Below are 21,916 nucleotides of genomic sequence, written 5' to 3'. Positions count from 1 at the left end.
TTCATTTTCTTTTTCAGGCACAGCATCCCTCTTCCTCGGCTGGCCAGTTGGCCAGTCTGCCCCTGCCTCCACCTGTGCGCACCCACAGAGTGCCCAGATGGCGAGGGAAACTGGATCTCGCGCTCGCGGCTGAGGGGATTCAAGCAGCCAAGGAAGAGGTGGTGGCAGAGAAAGTGGAGCCATAGGGCTTAGTGGCTCATTGCGCCCCACCAATGCTGGGGGGCCCCTGAGAGGCTGGCACCCTGGCACAATGAGCCACTAGCCCCTATGGAAAGGATGCCTCTGGGTACAGCACACAACTAAGCATTAGAGGTCTTCTTACGAATGGGTGTTTTAAGTGCCTCTCTGAGCACAGGAAGAGAACAAACCCAACAGATCTCCCCAGAAAGGCCATTCCAATAACTAATGGCCCGAAAAGTCAATTGACCGGGGACATAAATTTCCATAAAGCAAGGATTTTGAAAACCACGAATATTTTGCTTAAATCCATTCATGCCCAGCAAACAGGAGTGCCAGCTTGGCCCCGTGACCACAGGTGCCTGGGGCTGTGGGTGCCATGCACAGAAATTTGTGGGTGCCATGCACCGTGGGTGGCACAGAAATTTGTGGGAATATGGCCCCTTCATGGGGAATTGAGTGGGTGCTCAGTCACCTAGGGCCCCAGGGAGTTGGCACCTATGCCAGCAAGCCAGTTCAGTTTACCTCTAATTTTATCCAATGACTTCTCTATAAATTGAGCATACGGCTGTGTGTTACTCAGTTCTGTGTACTACAGTTCCAAATCTCTATAACTGATAATCTAAGTCAGGCATCCCCAAACTGCGGCCCTCCAGATGTTTTGTCCTACAACTCCCATGACCCCTAGCTAACAGGACCAGTGGTCGGGGAAGATGGGAATTGTAGTCCAAAACATCTGGAGGGCCAAAGTTTGGGGATGCCTGATCTAACTGATAAAACTGCATTTTGCTGTTTTGTGATTAAGAGACTTCCCCAGTCCAAGAGACTTTGCTTTTCCTCACCCTGTCTATGACTGGACAGATTTTTCTACATTCCACCCTAAACCACCCTGGTGCTTGCTTATGACACAGCTCCAAGCAGACGTGGTCTGCCTATGTCTACTACTTGACTGCTTGTCTACAGTCAAGTTCCATCTTGGTTCCATCCAATAGGCCAGCAACCCTTATGAGAACACAATACTTCTCTTCTTTGCATGCAGACATACACACCAACATGCACACACATTACATACGGTACATGCTGATGAGGTCTGAGCTGGCCAGGATAGGGATGTTGGGAGTGTGGTGGTTAGCTACTGGTAAGTGAAAACGTTGGTCCACTGTGAGGTGGCTGTGAAAAAAATCCACTGTGCCTTGTATTCCACATATCATATATATTCTACGGATGAAATGTCTAAATTCTAAGTGTATTCTCCAGTCTAACAGAAAGATTGGTAATACACATGATGAGAAAAATGAAGCAAAATTCCAGAGGAAAGTAGCTGTTATCTTGCAATGATGTCTCCATACAGTAAGCTGCATTCCAACTGTGAATCTATTTATTTCACCGAGGGTAGTTCACAGTCTCAGAAGAAAATGGCCTAGCATGAAACAGATGTATCCTTAAGAAGCATTCTCCTCATAAACCTTAAAAAATAAATATATAAATAAGTGTATTGTGAGCAATTAATCTTTAATTAAGCTGTCATCACCACAGCTTTGATTAAGGATATGCATAAGTGGTCCTGATCCTGGATGTGGTGAATGAAAAAAAAAATTCCCCAGAAATGTAGCACCACACTTCATGCACATGACGCTGCTACAGAACAGAAAAATCTTCCACATATAGCAAACTTGCATGAGTAGTTCTGACTGACATAGACACAACCTTTTTTTCCTCTTCTGCCAGTAATCTACCAATGAGGGGTGGGTGAAGTTTTAAAAACAAAAATATCCACAAAGTTTATATTAATTGACAGAAAGCCTCTAAGCTGTTTGCAAAAAAAACATTTTGAAATATTAAAAAAAATACCAATAAAAGCAAATGTTAAGAACCAATTGACATAATTTTTAATCAAACTACAGTATAAAAAAAACCAGCAATTCTGAAACTATTATAAGTAGTCAAATTTGATGTTTAAATTGCATGCCTGGGTAGGCATGTCCGAACAAAAAAGCTTCTAGCAGGCCAGAGTAGACATAGCCACCCTGGAGGATTGATACCTCCAGTGTGGTGTAGTGGTTAAGAGCGGTAGACTCGTAATCTGGTGAACCGGGTTCGCGCCCCCGCTCCTCCACCTGCAGCTGCTGGGTGACCTTGGGCTAGTCACACTTCTCTGAAGTCTCTCAGCCCCACTCACCTCACAGAGTGTTTGCTGTGGGGGAGGAAGGGAAAGGAGAATGTTAGCCGATTTGAGACTCTTTAGGGTAGTGATAAAGCGGGATATCAAATCCAAATTCTTCTTCTTCTTCTTCTTCTTCTTCTTCTTCTTCTTCTTCTTCTTCTTCTTCTTCTTCTTCTTCTTCTTCTAGCACTAGGCTCCCATGCAGTTCTCAGCTGGGGAGGACTACTTCCCCTAGTACAGCGATTACCTAATCCAGGGGTTGGGAAATCTTTTTGGTCCATGTGCAGATTCTTATTAGGATCTGGCTCACACTCCAAATTTGATAGGTGGGCAAGGCCAACCTGTTCATCTCCTGACATCACAAATCATAGAATCATAGAGTTGGAAGAGACCACAAGGGCCATCCAGTCCAACCCCCTGCCAAGCAGGAAACACCATCAAAGCATTCTTGACATATGTCTGTCAAGCCTCTGCTTAAAGACCTCCAAAGAAGGAGACTCCACCACACTTTTTGGCAGCAAATTCCACTGTCGAACAGCTCTTACTGTCAGGAAGTTCTTCCTAATGTTTAGGTGGAATCTTCTTTCTTGTAGTTTGAATCCATTGCTCTGTGTCCGCTTCTCTGGAGCAGCGGAAAACAACCTTTCACCCTCCTCTATATGACATCCTTTTATATATAAATGATATCAAAGGATTTGGTGCTCTGAAGTCCCAAAGTTGAGGCTTCAAAGCACTAGCACGCAGCAGGACATTGCTAATAGCAAGGCTATTCCCACCCTCAGCTGCTGAAACAGGGACACCTGGACCAACAGGATAACCCTCCCTTCACATCAGCCAATGCGGAGAGGGGGGATCCTGTGTAGTACTGGGTTCCTGCTTTGGGCAGCCCTTCAAAGGCATCAATTGGTTGTCAGCTGTTTTGGAAGCTGCTCAAGTTCCACCCTTTTGGCAAAGCCCCACCTTGGCTGCATGATAGTTGTAGGACGGAGGCAAGTGGCTTATCCCAAATGGCTTTGCAGACCAAATGGGGACGACTGCGCCTAAACAGTGAGTAGTGAGAGCCTGGAGGAGATAAAACTGATGGTTGATGCGTATGATAGGAGGGAGCAGAGGAGACAATGAATGTGAGCATAAGGGGGGGAATCTTGTATAGCCAAATGAATGGAAGGCTCAAGGGGGATCCAAGGATAGTAATCTGTCCTGCCTAACTCTGAATCAGGATCTTTGAAAAGCCTGAGATGGGCTTCGAAATTCATAAAGAGAAAGTGCTTCCAGAAAGTTTTATATATAAAAAAGAGAGAGAAAAGTCTCCATGTTCTTCAAAGTTCTGTATCCAAAGAAGGAGCACTGGATCTGATACAATCAATACAAGAAAGGCTTGCATTTTTAGGACTGAAAACATTTAAGGTCTGGCAATTCTGGGAAGAGGAGGGCTTTTGCCAAACTGGATGAATCTCATGGGAACACATTCAACAAAGACTCTTGTGCCTTACAGACTTATTTTGGCATAAGCTTTCATGGATCCTGTGGATCTATGGATCATAGTCACTGCTAGTTATCAACTATTAAGAATATCCATCTTTGGACTTACCCTCCTCACTAACTCTTAAACCTTTATTTTATTCCCAAGACAAAAATGAATTCTAAAATGTTTCCATTTTTCCAAAGCCATATTAACTAGATGGACACCTTGAGATTAACCAGAAAAAAGTTGCAGGTTGCCTTCTTCAAGTACCCAATTACTCAAATTCCCCCTACAAAGTTCCTTAAAGAGCAATTTTGAGAAAGGTCAAAGAGTGACCAACACAGCAATATTAAAATGGCAAGGATTCCTGTAAGTAACTAAAATAGCCTGATTTGTAAAGCTTAAGATGTAATGAATTATGGGGAATGACTTGTATATCGCATATAAATAATTAGTTGTCTTCATTGCGAATGAATGGGCTCAACGGAATGGGCTCAATCACACTTGGGATGATGGTGAATTAGGAAATAATGGATAACATACTGTAACATTCCTTCAGGAATGCTACTCATGTTCAAAGAGGAAAAAAAATGCAACACAAAGAGTCCTTGTAATCTCATTTTTTATGGCTAACAGCTCCTAAACATTTGGACAGTGTTCTTGAAGCTATGAACATGAGTTTGACCAAACTGCGAGAGGCAGTGGAAGACAGGAGTGCCTGGCGTGCTCTGGTCCATGGGGTCACGAAGAGTCGGACACGACTAAACGACTAAACAACAACAAGCTCCTAAACATGTATCAGCTGCTCAGTGTTATTGGTATCCCCTCCAGCCCCACGAAAGTACAGTAGATTCCTGCTGCTGGTGTTATTATCAGTAACAACAGTAGGGATGTGTAGATGTGTTGTTTGTCCTTGACCAGTACGCAGCATGCAGATTTCCTGCTGTTTATTTTTCTTCTTCACTTACCCACTCTCAGTTCACCGCCAGCAATCACAATACAGGCTGCGCTAAGTACATTGCTGGAATTTGATGGGAATTCCAGTGTGCCCTGGATATAGAGGCCTCGTACAGGAGGGAGAGTTGTATCCACAAAGATGCTTCTGCCTGAGAAAGAGGGAGGAAAGGGAGGGAGAAGCCTGTAACGCCTGCGATTTCAATTCAATAAAAACACTTAAGGAAGCCCTCTGCCTCCAACAGTCTTCGAATTTGAAATGAAAGAACATATAACACGGCACCAAGAAAAGAGAGCAGAAGATCTTCACGGTCTGATATGAGATGCTTGCTGGAGCAGTAGCAAAGCTCACTAACCCCCATAGGGAATAGTGAAGGTTGCGACCAGGCCTGGCAGAAATGACGGTGTGTGTGTGTGTAGGGGTGGGTTTAAGCTAATGGGAAGAAGATGATTGGAGGGCTGACTGTCGCTGGGGAGAATTGCATGTATCCAATTCTTGATTGACAAGGGGAATCCTTAAATAGTCAGCGTTTCTTGGGTTGAGCTCCTTCCTGCTAGTGATTCAATCTCCCTCCCGCCCACCTCCTTTTTTCGTTGCTGGTTTAGGATGACCTTGCTATGGGGCCGCCTGTATTCAGGGGCCAGTAGGAAGTTTTTCCACTTGGCTGATTGGCTGTGCCATTTGGTTTTTCGCCTACTGCTTAGCAATAGTCACAACTTGTTAGGTTGGCAGGTTAGGCTTTGGTTGATGAGTTTGGGAGGGGCATCGCATGGAGGTGCATGCCCCTCAGTGTTGCTCTTATAGAAGTATTCCGTTAAAGGAATCCTGGGGCTCCGGGGCTCTAGTCCTTACACCCCCGCAATGGTGCTGGGCTGGGGCCAATACAGAGCACGAGCCTTGGGGAACATTTCTGGTGGGGGAGATGGCCTGGTTTCAGCTGTCTCCTCCCCCATGGGGTGTTTACTTGACTTTCCTAATGCAGGAAGTCAGAGCTGGTCCTGTCCCACCGTGGGGCAGAAGATTAACCAAAGCCTAAGGCCAACACTCAAAAATGAATTGTAATTTTTTTAATAAAGTTGTGGCCAAAATTATGCCAAAAACAAAACCTAAAATGATGTGTCTGTCTGAGTTATTGGTGGGGAATTTCTGGGGGTCTTGGCTCGCAAATACTGTTCAAATGATGACCTACCTGCCATGAGAATGATGAAGAGTAATGAGGGGATAGAATACATTTTAATGGAACGCTGACCCAAAGAGCAACAAAAATGCCCCTTGCTGTTGCTGTGTGCATTAAAAGGGAAGTGGGCAGGTACTGGCTTTGCCTTCTCACTCTATGCATAGGAACCACGGGGTTATCTGTGAGACAGGAAGATGGCCACCCCTCTCACCAATGCGCTCACTTCCTTCCTCAAATCACACACAACAGCCTCTTCATTGTTCTCAGGCTCATGGCAAGTGATTGTCCGTATTTTCAATCCAGACTTCATGCACACTTTAATCTCTCCTAGCGAAACTAATTGGTTTAACAGTACTTCAGTGTGCTGGCATTGCAGTAGGTTGGTGTTAAGTTGCTAGAGAAAAGCAGCAAACATTTACACACACACACACACACACACACACACACACACACACACAGATACCTGGACCATGATTAAGAGGCTTTCAAAAAACGATGCATACTGCATTCAGAATCTCAACATACTACTGTATCATTAGCTCCTGCTGCTACTAAAATAACAGACCTAATTTAATTAGTCTGTAAATAAACACATGACAATTCTCCCTTGATCTCTTTCTCCCAGTCAGCAAAGAAATTCAGTGGAACACTTGCTTGTGAATGCAGCTTAAGGGAATCAACTTATTATTATTTTTTAAGAGACACAAAGCAAAGGGATTGGTCTTCATGCTTCAGATGGGCTCCTGTGTTTCTTCCACATTGCCTGCCACTGAGCTCCGAAGTAAAAAAGTTACACAACAAATCAATCTGTTTTGTCATTCAGACACCACATTATCATCAGGTCAAGTTACTAGTCAAACAAACAGTGGAAAACAGATGGCTCCAAAGTGAATAGAAGGCCTCTTTTCTCTCCTTGTGCTATAAATAAACAAAAGAAGCAGAGGTCAAGTAGATTATGAATGGAGGCAGAATGGCCAAGTATCCATAGTTGCAGTTTGAATGACAGCAAGGTCATTTGGGTGAACTCTATCTATGTCATCTACTGTTACTTTATTAACAAATAATTCAAACTTCCTTTTTTCAAAGCAAGATTTTTCTATGTTGCACTCAGAAAAACAACATAGAATTATATATATATTGCTTTAAAAGGAGACGATTTCTAACCTCGGGGCATAATTTCAAATATTCAAAATACATTTAACCCTCCATTCTAAAGACGCAGGTCAGTGATTTTCAGACTATTGACAGGGAAACTCTTGGGGAAGTTTATCCAAGACTCCTTAATGGGAAGACTGACAATTGCAGATGTTTCTCTGCGAAATAGCTATTCCCCCAGGATGTGCAACGACAGCAGCATGTTGCTGTTATCCGGAGCACACTCTCCATTCACATGGGACAATAAAGTGAGACCCAATTGGTCTTTAAGAAAAGTTCCACACCAACTCATTTGTGTGCGTCCTAGAACACGCTCCCTAATTTTAGCAGCGCAAGTGGGTTTATTGGTAGACAAGTTAGTGCCGAAAGATTTCCCTGGTGGAAGAAAGTGTGAGAACTACTGATCTAGGCGACCACAAAACTATGGGGTTGGTGTAGTACATTGGAATGGGAAAAACACTTCCTGGGCAACCTCAGACGCCTTCCGTATTAACCTATACCTCAGAAGTACAGCAACTCCCTAAGAGGAGGTTATTACTCTTCCCACCTCAAATAACTCTCACTAGACCGTTACAATGGCAATTGCCCAGACCACATTCATGCCGGCACCTCATTAAAAGTGTGAACCACAGCAACATTGATCATTCTTTCTTTACTGTTGATTTGCATGGGTTCTTATCAAATGCACTAACAGAAAGCACTTCTGCTTATGCAAGGCAAGGTACCAGATTTCCATGGGTCCCCTCCTACCCTCCCTCAAGCTGCTCTTGAGATTTGAAGAGCCCCCAGGAACTCTACAGGAGCTGGCACAAAGAGCTGCAGTCCTGGTGGAAAGCAAATGCCACGAGCGGAATAATTTTGTGCTAGCACAAACCAACCACTGGATAAAATTCAGTAAGCTGACATAATAACAGAATATACGTTGCACAAATTGACTTGGAAATCAGAAAATAATACAGTGTCATAATAGTACACAGAAGCACAGGAAGGAAAGCCATTGTAGCTAAATTAATTGGGCATTTTTATAAGACATTAGCTTAAAACCTATTTTTCCCCCTCACTGAACAGAAGGTGCTTGCATTTACAGAATAAAAACTTAAGATCCAAGTCAGTAAGTGCATGCATAACACAGTACGTGTCAGAGTCATCTAGTTCTCTGTTACTTATTTGCTAAGCCACATATCCTTAGATATAACAGCCTTTTTTTTAAAAAAAAAGGTACTAACTTCCTATATAATCATTGCTGTTTGAATGTGACCTTATATCAGCAACACAGATTTGTTTATTGTTAACTCATCATGCACAAAAGTAGTTCTGCTGAGATGAAGAAGAAGAAATGAATCTGATCATCCTCCTCATCATCATCAACAACAACAACTAAGGGGCATAACCAGAATGGTGAAACCACAACCACTCTATTTTATGTGGCGTGCAGAAATATATTCAACAGAACAGCAGAGGGCTCTATTGTAGAGCTAAGCTCTTTCCAAACTCCTTTAGGAAATGAAAAAAACTGAAGCATCTTATTCACGTCTTGCAACATAAATCTATTTGTAGCAATAACTAACTTGGTGCCAAATACTGTATTGCATACTTTAGGGCATATAAACCCGGGGGGGGGGGGGAGAGGTCACATGTGACTCATCTCTTTTCTCTCCATCCACTCTACACCACTTAATCAGCAAATGCTAAAACATATCTAAGAAGGATACCACTCTAATATCTAAATTGATACACCATTCATGCACACATGGTTTTTTGTCTGGAGAAAAGTTCAGTAACGACACAGCTCTGGCATAAAACAAAACTTGCTAATGATTCAAGTAATGACACAAAATCCCTTTGATCAAGACTCTTGCGCTAGAAAATGCCATAAATATACCACCAAGTGGAAATCAGGAACAACAGAAGCATTATTACATGAGATACAGGGCTCCAGCATTCATCTCTTCAAACAGAAAAACTTCAAAGCAAATCAGAATCAGAAAGAATAAAAAAAAACCCCCACTAACAACAGAGCAGATTCCACCACTAAAAAACAAAACTGCCGGAGGCTACATGATATCATATCTATACAACATACCATTGCTAGAAATTATAACATGCTTTTCTCTCGCACACAGTATTAGGGGTGCATTTCATTTGAACTTTGCATACAAATGTGAAAGCAGAAAGGAGAGCTACTGCATTTTGTCTAGAGTGAAGCCTGTGTTCATGCATGGTATAAATTAACACATCCCTAATTTCTGCACCTCACATAAGAAGCACACTGGCACATGAAAACAGAATTTTTTACTCAAACACACAGTCAAGAAAAGGAAAAGTGAGGAATTCTTAAGGAAAGAGTAAGTTAAAATGGATAGCAAACAAGAGAGAGATCAGCTACAAAGAACATTAAAGGAGTCAAGCAACACACATCCAAAAAGAAGATTAGAATATGGCTTGCAAGAACTGCAGAGTATAAAATGAAGATTTTAATATCTGATATCTTTCCATGATCTTAGATATTAAAATCTTCATTTTATGCTCATGGTATGAGGAAAGGGTTACAAATATTTTTACCAGAGGGCTACAGAATGAAACAAATGCATGTTTTAAAGCATGGATGACTTAACTTTTAAGCAGTACATTTGTCTTGTTTCTATTTGCCTATTAAGTATTTTGCTTTGGTTTCACTATTCAGTCCATGGTGGTGTTGCTTCTTTAAGCCTTTTAAAAATATGTTTATTCAGAAGAGCTCAGGATTAAGCTTCCAAAAGGAAGATCCTCCAGGTGTGATTCTGAGGTCTGGGAATAATTTGTTTTGGAGACTTTGACTAAAGCAAGGAAGTCGGTGAGCCACTTTCTGGTGACTGTTCTGAAAGGAAGAGGGTTTCATCCATATAAACCTCTTTAGAAGGCAAGGGGGTTGCACCCACAGAGTGTTTCCATTTCTTGCATTCTTAGATCAGAGGTAGATCTAAGTCCAATATTGTTGGACTGCAACTCCCATCATCCCCCATCATTGGTCATGCTGGCTGGGACTGATGAATGTTGGGGCCTGACATGTGGAAAGCCACAATGTTAAGTATGGTAGTTCAATTTACTGAAATTCTAAATGCTTGTATGCATTACTATGTGTTTAAATTTGATTGGTTGGTAACTGAATTCTAGCAAGTTCTCTAGTAGTTCTCATGTGATTGGGATAACGTTGGTCAAATGGGAGGTATCCAATGAAGGAGAGACTCCATTTTATGTGAAGCAAGATGGCTGTGTTTTAGAATCCACTGTGAACACTGCTAAGTTGAATAGAGTATTGGAGTGCTTCTTTGCCTGAAAGAAAGAAAGCAAAGCTGAAGGAGGGGGGAAAGTGGAAATATCTCATAGGAGCTTTAAGGCATGGCTTAACAGAGATACAGAAAGCTGAGTGCTGAGCTCTGGAAAGAGAGGAAAATACAGTTGTTTGGAAGCGAGAAGAAGAGACTGTAGCTCCATGCTTGGAGAATCATGTGCCTGCAAATATTATGTTTTAATTTATCTATAACTATAATTTTCTGCAAGTAAAGTTTTTGAATATATTTGTTTAGTTTCCAAGGAAGAGTCTCATATGATTTGAGCTTCTTAGCTGTGATTTCACTACTCTTACTTCAATACACAAGTTCCCCCACCCTATCTTAGATGAACCAAAGCCAATTCCCCTTTTGGAATATGAAAAAGGAGAAATTGTGGATTCATTATCAGCATAACCCATAGAAGGTTGTTAGGAATAGCTGTGGCATAATTTTGCTTACCTGTTAGGGCTGTAACTAAAATGCCAGTGATTAAATTACAGGCATTATGTCCTGAGAAAACATGTATGTATGTATGTATGTATGTATGTATGTATGTATGTATGTTTGTCATGGGAGGCAAGAAAACATGACAAAGTATATGGAGATGACAAATAAACATTTAATTTTAAGGGTTACAGAATCACAGAGTTGTAAGGGCTCCTGGGGTCATATAGACAAGCCCCTGCAATATAGGAATCTCAACTAAAGCATCCATGGCAGATGGCCAGGCAACCTTTGCTTAAAAAATCTCCAAGGAAGGAGAGTCCACCACCTTCCGAGGGCGTCTGTTCCACTGTCAAAGGGTTCTTACCATCAGAAAGCTTTACCTAATGTTGAGTCAGAATCTCCTTTATTATAACTTGAATTCATTGTTCCATGGCTCTCTTTCATGTGAGAGCCCTTTAGCAATCCGGAGGTGTCTATCATGTCTCCTCTCAAATTCTTATTGATAGTGGTGCCCACCTTGTGGAATGCCCTCCCATCAGATGTCAAGGAAATAAAGAACTATACAACTTTAAGAAAACATCTGAAGGCAGCCCTGTATAGGGAAGCGTTTAATGTTTGATGTTTATTATATTATATTTTTGGAAGCCACCTAGAGTGGCTGGGGCAACCCATTCAGACGGGCAGTGTCAGAGGGTCGTCGTGGCTACTCTAGAGTAACTCCGCTTGAGTCCAGTTTGTCTTTAAAGACTTTTATTGTGCATAGTATTTACAGTGCAGGGATAGCTTAAAACAGGGGTCCCCAGACTTACCGTGCAGCGGGCCGGTGCCCGCCGCGCCGACCGCGCGGCGGGCCGGAGGGCAGGGGAGTGCGCGCGCAGCGGGCCGGAGGGTGGGGGAGTGCGCGCCCGTGCGCATGCGCACACGCACACGGGCGGAAAAGAAAATCGCCAAAAATCGCTTGTGCGCATGCGTATGGGCCTCCCCCGACCCGGAAGTGCACCAGAAATGACCTCTTCCGGGTCGGGAGAGGCCCATACGCATGCGCACAAAGGATTTTCGGCGTTTTTTTGCCGATTTTTTAGATCGTCGCTGCGCCGCGCGCTGTGAGAGCGGGCGGCGGCAGCGGGCGGCGGGGGTCGTCGCGGGCCGGATTGGAAGGCCGATTGGGCCGCATCCGGCCCGGGGGCCGTAGTTTGGGGACCCCTGGCTTAAAACATGACCTCTCAGTCAGAACCAGAATCCGGCAATGGCGTATGTCTGTTCCTACGCCAGCAAAGTAGTCGGGGCACCTCAAAACACCTTCCCCTTGACCTGCGTCATGGTGCTCTCCTTAACTCTTACGCCGGAAGGAGTGATGCCCTCTCAGCCTCCTCCCGTTCAAGGCGGTGGAAGGGCTCTCCAGCATCCTTGAGCCCTTGCCTGCATCTCTCCTCCCCTGAACTTTCCCATCGGTCCGCATGCTGGTTTCTCTCTCCCTCCCAGTCTTCCCCCTCCCCCCTGGCTGCTTCAGACCCACTGCTGCTCCCTGTGCTTGGTGAGGTGGACGTTAGGATGATGGGGGCTGGCTCCCTGTAGGGAGTCACCCTTACAGGCAGGGTACAAATAAAAAAAAAATGAAGATTATTTTTTATCATTATCCAAAAATACCCAGCTCCTTCAAGCACTCCTCATAAGGCTTGGTTTCCAGACCCTTGATCATCCTGGCTGCCCTCCTGCACACATTCCAGCTTGTCAATATCCTTCTTAAATTGTGGCACCCAGAACTGGACACAGTACTCCAAGTGTGGTCTGATCCAGGCAGAATAGAGTAGAACTATTACCTCCCTTGATCAGGACACTATACCTCTGTTGTTGTAGCCTAGAATAGCATTAGCCTTTTTTGCTGCTGCATCACACTGCTAAGCTTATGGTCTACTAAGACCCACTAGAGCTTTTTAACATGTACAGTGGACGCTTGGGTTGCGAACATGATCCGTGCGGGAGCAACATTTGCAACCTGCAGTGCTGCATCTGTGCATGCGTGGGTCGCGATTCGGCACTTCTGCACATCCGCAAAGCGTGATTTAGCATTTCTGTGCATGCACGAGTGCCGAAACCCGGAAGTAACCCATTCCGGTACTTTCGGGTTCGGCGCAGTGCGCAACCTGAAAGCATTAAACCTGAAGCGGCCGTAACCCAAGGTATGACTGTGCTACTGGCAAACCAGGATAAAATCAAACAGGCTTCAGAATGCCTCTGGGCAACCTGAACCAGCTTTTCTGTGTATTTATTTATTTATATTTATTTATTTATTTATTTATTCCATGCTTCCATGATTTTTCTCCTTATGCCAGACAATCTTTCACATCAGACCTTTTCTACTTACCAGGCAAAATGATGACGTCTTGACCAGCTGATGGTATGGTCTTATTGTAGCCACCCCAGCCATTTCTCACACCATCCCAAGACTCAGAAAGGGACCATCTCAGAAGAGGTGGTGGAGGAGGAGGAACTGGATCTAGAAACAGGGCATATTACTATAAACAGTGTCTCTTTAGTACCTTATAATCATAACCAAGGTGTGTGAATAAAGATGCTTATTCTTATCAAAACTGATCATTGGCAGTATGCAGTTCTATTACCAAGCTTAGATATTGGTTTCAACTATCAAACAATTAATACATACCATTCATAACAGCACAAAGAGAGTTTATCACAGATTTATGTTTCTCATGGACACATATTCACAACCAAAACAGATACTTCCCACTGACCAACAAAATCACAGCATTTGAAGGAAAAAAATAACACACCCACATGCACACTTCCCCAATAACTCCATCTTAACAGCAAGGAAAATACTTCAATTTTCCAATGTAGTCTTAAAGATCAGAAGATCTTTAACTATGCGAAAATTGTAAAAAAAAAAAAATTAAGAGAGATTTTCATTTTGCTAAAAAGCACAAATATACTCATTATGTTTAGTTCAGTTTTTTCCGAAATGCAATGATTTTTACTAATTTGTCATTTCATCAAAAACATAGCACAACACAATGTTGCTTTTTCCTTGTTTTCACCAGTCTGGCTCCAACCCTAGAAGGTGGGATAGCTCAGTTTGGAGGATGAGACTCAGCTACACTGGTCTAATTAAAACATTATCTATGCTTTATAAACATGTGATACCAGATGGCGCTGTAGAGCTGTGATCTGTCCCAAAGAGAAACTGCATTGAGAGATTTTTTTATATAGCATTTTTTTAAAATAGTGTTTCCCCAATCAGTATAGATCCAGCCTTAAACTCAGGCTTGTTGGTTAAAGCCACAGGTTGGGCAAAAGATTCATGCATTGCAGGGGGTTGGACTACTGTAGATGTAGTCCTTCCAATTCTACAATTCTACAATTCTGTAGATGTAGCCCTTCCAATTCCACAATTCTACGATTTGCCTTCCTAAATAACTCTGATTTCACTGAGTGCCTGTTAAAGGAGGGCAGGAGTAGGGGTGTCAGAGATTTTATTTTACAAGAAGAGAAATGGGATCACTGCACATCCTTGATAATTATAATTAAGAATCATTTAAAGGTCTTAGAAATAGGCTGTATTTTATTGGAGAGAATCCAGAGACCTATTCGATATATTGATAAATTTTATCAGATAGTAGTTTAAATTGGTTTTTTTAATTGGGTATTGCTGAATCGTGTGACCTGTTTTAAATGTATATTGTTTTGGTCCAAGCTGATGATTGTTTGATATTGTTCTAATATGGGCCAATGGCCGAAATAAATTACCTACCTACCTAGGGGTGTCAGAGATGTCAACTTAAAAAACCATTCTTGCTTCAATCTTCAGCCAATAGCAGCTTACAGATCAATTTTAAATATCCTGGGTGGTAGAAACTGCACTTTTCTCCCTTCTAAATTATTCTGTACAGAAAGATTTATGTGCACAAAAATGTGTTTCTGTGTGTAATGCACAGGAAGAATTATCTTTAAAATAGTCTGAAGTTAAAGAAGGCACCATTATTATTATTATTATTTTAAAAAAATACCCAAGTACAGACATTCGCCCACAAAAGCATTGCAGATAAACATTTTAAGTGGTCTGAATAATCCCACACCTTCAACACATACCGGGCACTGGTAAAGGGAGTGCGACTTCTGCTTGGAATGCCACTTGGATTGTGCCTTGACCTGTAACTAAATTTCAGAAGCCGGCAGTTTACAGATAAAACTGAGAAACAAATTAAAGTACCGTAGGCTAAAATATTATTCTACGATAATTTCCAGTTGTAAATTTTGATAAGCTTTTCAGTTGCTGAAGACATTTCACAACCAGTTAAAATAATCCATGGATTCCTCACCTCTGATTTTTTTTTTTTGTTCAACCATAGACATATGCATTAAATTAACAATTAAATACAAGTACAAACAACCAAAAACAAACAGAAAATTTCACCCTCTGGTCCCTGTTGCTCCAAGATAACTCTATTAGCCCTCCATTTGCAGTAGAAATTAAGCAGAAAATGTTCAACTTTTTTGTTCAACTACATTCCAGACTATTTAATCAATACATTTATAGATTTCAGTGACCAATTCTGTCCTCTGAGAAACTATATTTACCAGAGACAGACTGTGAAAAGCACATAATTTATCTTATTTATTAAAATATAAAGGTATCCCCAGCTGAAGGCTCTTGGAAGATAAAATGGAATCATTACTGAATAATTACAGAATTATACAGTTGTAAGGACATATCACTAGGCCGACCTCCATTTTGAGATAGGATCACCTACACTCAAACCACCATACAGCAATTATCTGATGCACCAGATATTTATTGGAAACCTCAATTTTAGCCTTTTCCATTGTCTCCCTTCTTCCATTGCTAAACTGCTGTTGTGCAACCATGTTCCAAATCCATCTCTTTGTAGTAAAATATATTGCAATTAAAACCAAACTAAAGACAATCAACACTGTGGGATCACCTTCTTTTATTTACTACATTCCCCTTCCCCCCATTGTTTCCTTCCATGTGTGATTTAACTCATTTTATCCTCACAATAGCCTGAAGCAGGTTAGCCTGAGGGACAGCCAGCAGGTTTAAGGTCATCCAAGTCTTAGCATCTACGCTATACTGGCTATGCAACATCGTAAGGTTCTCAGGCAATGGAAGTTCATAGAACAGTTGTATATACTCCACACTGTCATCTAGGCAAAGAAACAAAGGATCCCACTACCAACGATCGATGACTGGCAGATGAAAATGATGGAGTTTATGGAACTGGCTGAGATGACTGGAAGAATCCGCAACCAGGGAGAAGAAGCGATGGAAGAAGAATGGAAAGACTTTAAACTGTATCTTAAAAAACATGCTAATGTAACATGTTAGATCAGAAATTAAGTTGTAAAGAAACTGTGGAAATTAGGAATAAGTGATATGAGAGTTAGAAAATAAGGTTAGATAAGTTGATGAAAATGATTTAGAATTTGCTAATTATAAATGTGTTAATGAACCACAGGGAGGGAAGCCCGAGGAGGTCCCATTATATCATGTGAGAGGACAAGAGAATCATTATTATATGTGTTTTATTCTTTTTTCGTTTTTTCTTTTCGTTTTTACCTATGTGCTTTGTTTTCTGTTTTTATATATTGTTGTTAATTTTGTGAAAACACTAATAAAAATATTATTTAAAAAAAAAGAAACAAAGGATCCCAATGCAAAATTCGAGTGCCTCTTTACAAAATACAGCTTTAATACCATAGGGCCCAGATGTAAAAACCAAATAAAGGAGTGGGTAACAAGTACCATCAGTTTCCTCTCTGATTTTGGGCTTTGTTGGACACCTGGCTGATGTATTATTATTATTATTATTATTATTATTATTATTATTATTATTTTAAAAAGTCTTCCTTTAGTTTAGCTTTCCCAACCATTTCTCCCTCTTCTAGCCAGGAGCTGATAGATAGGAGGAGCAATATACTCGTTCATCAACTATGTGGTGACAGAAAACTTTGCCTGTGGTTATTAGAAAAAGCTAAAACTTGGATAAATGGCCACAACAGACACACATAAACAGCAAGCCAGAGTATTCTATTCAACATTAAGTGGTTCAACATATATCACGTGAAGAAATAACATTGAAAGCTTTTAGAAATCATTGCCAAATCCAAGGAACTGTCAATAGTTTATGTAGCGTTTCATGTTCAGGTAATCATGTTCAGGTAATTTTTCAAAAAAAAAAATGAGTGTGGACCAAATCTAACCAAGTAAACCATGAATAGATTAATTTTAGCTCAACAAAATAGTAAGGATGGAAAGTGTCTACTGTTCTCCAATATGTTGCATTACAGGATCCACAGCACAATGACTATTTGATCAAAGGGTGGCTTTTCAGCAGGCACCTAGGTGGAAAAGTCATGTTAGGTACTGCAGGTTTTTAGGAGGATGTTAGATCAAAGGGTCATTGCATGAGTCCATTAATTGAATAGAAGATGCAAATATACTGCTCCACATACAGCACCTTAGAGTTTCTGCTACCTGGGTTCACCATTTCCACTGTAATTATAGTGATACATGAAATCCATCTTCATGTGCAGTTCTTTTCCACTGGGTATTCCACCGAGAGCCAGTGTGGTGTAGTGGTTACGAGTGGTGGACTCATAATCTGGTGAACTGGGTTCGCTTCCCTGCTTCCCCACATGCAGCTGCTGGGTGACCTTGGGCTAGTCACACTTCTTTGAAGTCTCTCAGCCCCACCCACCTCAAAGAGTGTTTGTTGTGGGGGAGGAAGGGAAAGGAGATTGTTAGCAGCTTTGAGACTCCTTAAGGGGAGTGAAGCTCACTGGAAGGACAGATCGTGAAGGTGAGGCTCCAATACTTTGGCCACCTCATGAGAAGAGAAGACTCCCTGGAAAAGACCCTGATGTTGGGAAAGATTGAGGGCACTAGGAGAAGGGGACGTCAGAGGACGAGATGGTTGGACAGTGTTCTCGAAGCTACGAACATGAGTTTGACCAAACTGTGGGAGGCAGTGGAAGACAGGAGTGCCTGGCGTGCTATGGTCCATGGGGTCACGAAGAGTCGGACACAACTAAACGACTAAACAACAAACAACAACAAGGGGAGTGAAAGGAGGGATATAAAGTCCAAACTCCTCCTCCTCCTCCTCCTCCTCCTCCTCCTCTTCTTCTTCTTCTTCTTCTTCTTCTTCTTCTTCTTCTTCTTCTTCTTCTTCATCTCACACCTAAACTACAGGAGATAACAGCAGTCTCATGTCTGTGTAGATGCAGGACTGCACTAGCCATGTTTAGGGCAGGTGTGAGCTGCAATTATTTTATTTTATTTTTGTATTGCTTTTATGGTCTTTCCTGTTTTATTGTGTGTGTGTGTGTGTGTGTGTGTGTGTGTGTGTGTGTGTGTGTGTATAGCACTCTACCTCAATATTTTACATGAGTTGGCAGCATAGAAATTCTACAAATAAATAGATCTTGTTAAAGCCCTCAAAGGGCATGTGAGATAGGGACTAGACTCTACCCCTCTTGGTGCTCTGCCTGTTGGAACTGCTGGTCCCTCTACTGGGCTCTAAGGGGAAAGCAAATTTGTGAGGGATGGATGAGGTGGGGTTGCCTTCCTGCTCACTGTGCACTTTAAATCACGCATCCCCTTCCTACTTTACATGTTTGTGAAAAGGCACTTTTAAAGACAGGTCCTGCTGCCCTTGTGATTTATACAGTAGGCTAATAACACCAGTTCACAAGAGTGCCTCGACAACGTTTCTTTACAACATATATGTAAAATAGCTTGAATATCTGACATTACAGCTATAAAAGTGAGAACAACATTCAGACTCCACTGGAGCTTCCAGCCCAGAACCAGACTCAGCTGCTAACGAACACTTTCTTAATTGAGAGCTTTGAAGAATGTTCTCTGAAAACTCTGCATGTCAGGAAACTCTTCATGTGGTTTATCCATAACTGTGTAAGGCATTATTATTTTTTAAAGTGTGGTTTGGTTAAGGCAGGCTTACACAACAACAGATCAATGCACAATGGGTGAAGTTAGTCAAGCTTGCTTCCGATATCAGTTTGGGTTTTGTTTCCACTTTGCATGCAAAAAGTGTCCTGACATTTCAAAGTTAAGAAGGCCCCCGGTCCTTCCCAGAGCCAGAGCACATCAGGGTGGGGTGATATAGAGTATGAGCAGCCCCTGCCTGCACTCCAGGATGGCTTCCTTCAGATGTTCAGCTTTCTGAATCACAATGAATTTTCTTTTAACTGTGTCATTCGGACTGAAGCAAGAAACAGAGTGTGTGAATTTAGGAGCACGCCAGTGAATGAGCTGGCATCTGATATGTATTTATTGACATTAAATTTTGGGTTTAATGCACTCCTGCCACTCTCCAACAATTCACTCTAAGAGGCTTTTAACTGGCACAAAAGGAGAAGGTCAAAAGTAAGTTGACCCCTAACAGAATGTACAATTATTAGAGAAGGCCAGGACAAGAGCAGCTGCTGGAACCCCACTGACATCGGAAAGTACTTCCAAAAGTCTGGTTATTAATAATACACCCAGGTTCCCCACCACCACCACCTCTACAAGGTCCCTTCAGCTTCTCTAAGAAGAATTATAGCCCTCCCGAGCAGCTGCAATAATTGTGTTCCCATTGTTGCACAGACCTCCTCTCGACCACCCCCTACAAGTGTCCATTGTTGGGGCAGAGTCAAGTGATTATATGCTCTGGCTGATACGGTTTGAGCCCAGCTGCCTAACTGCTGACACACGAGCACTGGAAGGGCGGGGGGGGGGACCCACGTCTGCAAGACGGGGCTCTAACATGCCAGACCTTTTACATAAGTCAAACAGGAACAAATGATGCTTTATGGGTCCTGCTGACTGAGCAACCTCCTCTTCCTTTGAAGTGGTGGCTGCTTATAGGCTCTTACAGCTTTTCCTCCTCAGCCCAGGCAAGCATCCTCCTTTTGATATGCTACATGCTCATTATCTCTGCCCCATTTAATGATTTTTGATTGAAAGGTGGCAGCTCAGTTGCCGAGAGGATCGTTAAAGAGGCTCCACAGAGTCAGGCCTACAATAAAGGCTTTCCTTATGCAGTGGCCTAAATTTGGAATTTCCTAACAGCGTGTTCTTGTTCTTTGTGGCAGATAAGGGCTGAGCGTGAAATTCTTAATTAAGCAGTAAATAGTGTGTGGGGTGTCAGCAGATGCAGGCTGTAGCCATGGAGACGAAGTCACATGAACATGAGAGCAGGCACTAAACAGGGAGCCCCGGGCTTGGAAGTGAGTGGCAGCTGAAGAATCCTACAAAGCTTGTAAACGGGATTAATTAGTTGACTAATTATTTCAGACCATTAATGTAACTTAAAAATAAAGCCAGTTCCTAATATCGTAACAAGGGAGACTCCGGTGATTAAAACACAAAACTGCCCTCTTCGTTAAAGGTTCAAATGACCAAGACCAGAAGTAAAACAGCAATGCTACAATGTTGATCTCCTACCAGACATTGTCTGTTAAAAACCCAACAACCCCTTCTCAGCCTTTCTGCTCCAAAAGGAGCTCTGTGAAGCCAAAAAGCTGCCATATCCTTACTGGCGGAAGTCAAGAAATCTAAACAGCGGCTAAGGTGAAATAGTTTTGGGGTGCTGGGGTATGTGGAAACAAAAGCTCCAGGGAAGGGCCCCAAAGATCTAAAGCTGGAAAGCCACACACTGACTACTCCTTCCTAGGGTTTAATATACTGTACTTCTCCCTAGTACAGTATAGTTAAAGCTATGGTTTTCCCAGTAGTGATGTATGGAAGTGAGAGCTGGACCATAAAGAAGGCTGATCGCCGAAGAATTGATGCTTTTGAATTATGGTGCTGGAGGAGACTCTTGAGAGTCCCATGGACTGCAAGAAGATCAAACCTATCCATTCTTCAGGAAATCAGCCCTGAGTGCTCACTGGAAGAACTGATCCTGAAGCTGAGGCTCGAGTACTTTTGCCACCTCCTGAGAAGAGAAGACTCCCTGGAAAAGACCCTGATGCTGGGAAAGATTGAGGGCACTAGGAGAAGGGGACGACAGAGGACAAGATGGTTGGACAGTGTTCTCGAAGCTACGAACATGAGTTTGACCAAACTGCGGGAGGCAGTGCAAGACAGGGGTGCCTGGCGTGCTCTGGTCCATGGGGTCACGAAGAGTCGGACATGACTAAACGACTAAACAACAACAACAACTTCTCCCTAAGTCCCAACATGTGACCAAAGGTGTCAGATGGTCTTTCATGTCCAAAGAACAAGTTCAAATGCTACTAGCTGGAGGGTACAGATTTCTTGTTTGTGGGTAGGTGGGAGACTGGTGTCCAAGCATTACCTGACCACTGGGGTAGCACGGGGGGCCAGAGGGCCCATTGCCCTGGAGAGGGGCGCACAAACCAGAACCCCGTCACACGGCTGGGGAGGGTGAAGAGTATCCTCTGGGCCTCGCCCTCCCCCGCCCCCACTTGTTGCACCAAGAGATCTTCTGCCTATAAAAGTGAAGAATGGGCAAAAACCTAGGGCATGGAAGCAGCCTCAGGGGCAAAGCTTCCACCTTATGGGCCTTCTTTAGAGTTGCACACTTATTTCTTAGTATGTTGCACAATGCACAATGCTTGGTAAGATAGGTTAGTAGGGCTTCCTTAAGCAGTTGGGGGAAATCTAGAAATTGCACAGGCTGCAGGGAGAGGCTGGGCAAACCCACTTCCAACAGCAAGGGGGAACAGGAGCGCCAAACAGTGGTCTGAACAATGGGGTTTATTTTTGTGTCTTGTGAAAAAAAAAAAGCAACACCTCTGACCCTTTAGTTGTTCTGGTTGAGACATCTGTGACTCTTTAAGGACTGGGAAGGGAATAAACCAGACAGAGGGCCTTCTCAGTAGTGGCACCCGCCCTGTGGAATGCCCTCCCAGCAGATGTCAAGAAAATAAGCAACTATTTTACTTTCAGAAGACAACTGTTTAGGGAAGTTTTTAATGTTTGATGCTGTGCTGTTTTTAATATTTGGTTGGAAGCCACCCAGAGTGGCTGGGGAAACCCAGCCAGATGGGCGGG

At 42.7% G+C, this 21,916-nt stretch overlaps 1 protein-coding gene across 6 annotated transcripts in view; it reads right to left on the bottom strand.

Annotated features, from left to right (window-relative positions):
• The window catches only part of PKHD1 (PKHD1 ciliary IPT domain containing fibrocystin/polyductin), a 261,509-nt gene that overhangs the window by 87,416 nt on the left and 152,177 nt on the right, over nt 1-21,916 (bottom strand). For all 6 annotated transcript variants that reach the window (XM_088665480.1, XM_035110412.3, XM_060272303.2 and 3 more), the window contains 3 exons: nt 14,959-15,024; nt 13,217-13,348; nt 4,775-4,912 (listed from right to left, as the gene is read on the bottom strand). In XM_088665480.1, the coding sequence (XP_088521606.1) occupies nt 4,775-4,912; nt 13,217-13,348; nt 14,959-15,024 (336 nt within the window). The remainder of the gene's footprint in view (nt 1-4,774; nt 4,913-13,216; nt 13,349-14,958; nt 15,025-21,916) is intronic.

This window comes from Zootoca vivipara, chromosome 3 (assembly GCF_965207765.1).
Source record: "Zootoca vivipara chromosome 3, rZooViv2.hap1.1, whole genome shotgun sequence".
Classification (NCBI taxonomy): Eukaryota; Metazoa; Chordata; class Lepidosauria; order Squamata; family Lacertidae; genus Zootoca; species Zootoca vivipara.
The sequence above is the reverse complement of the archived record's forward strand: the minus strand, read 5'-3'. Positions and strand labels throughout refer to the sequence as shown.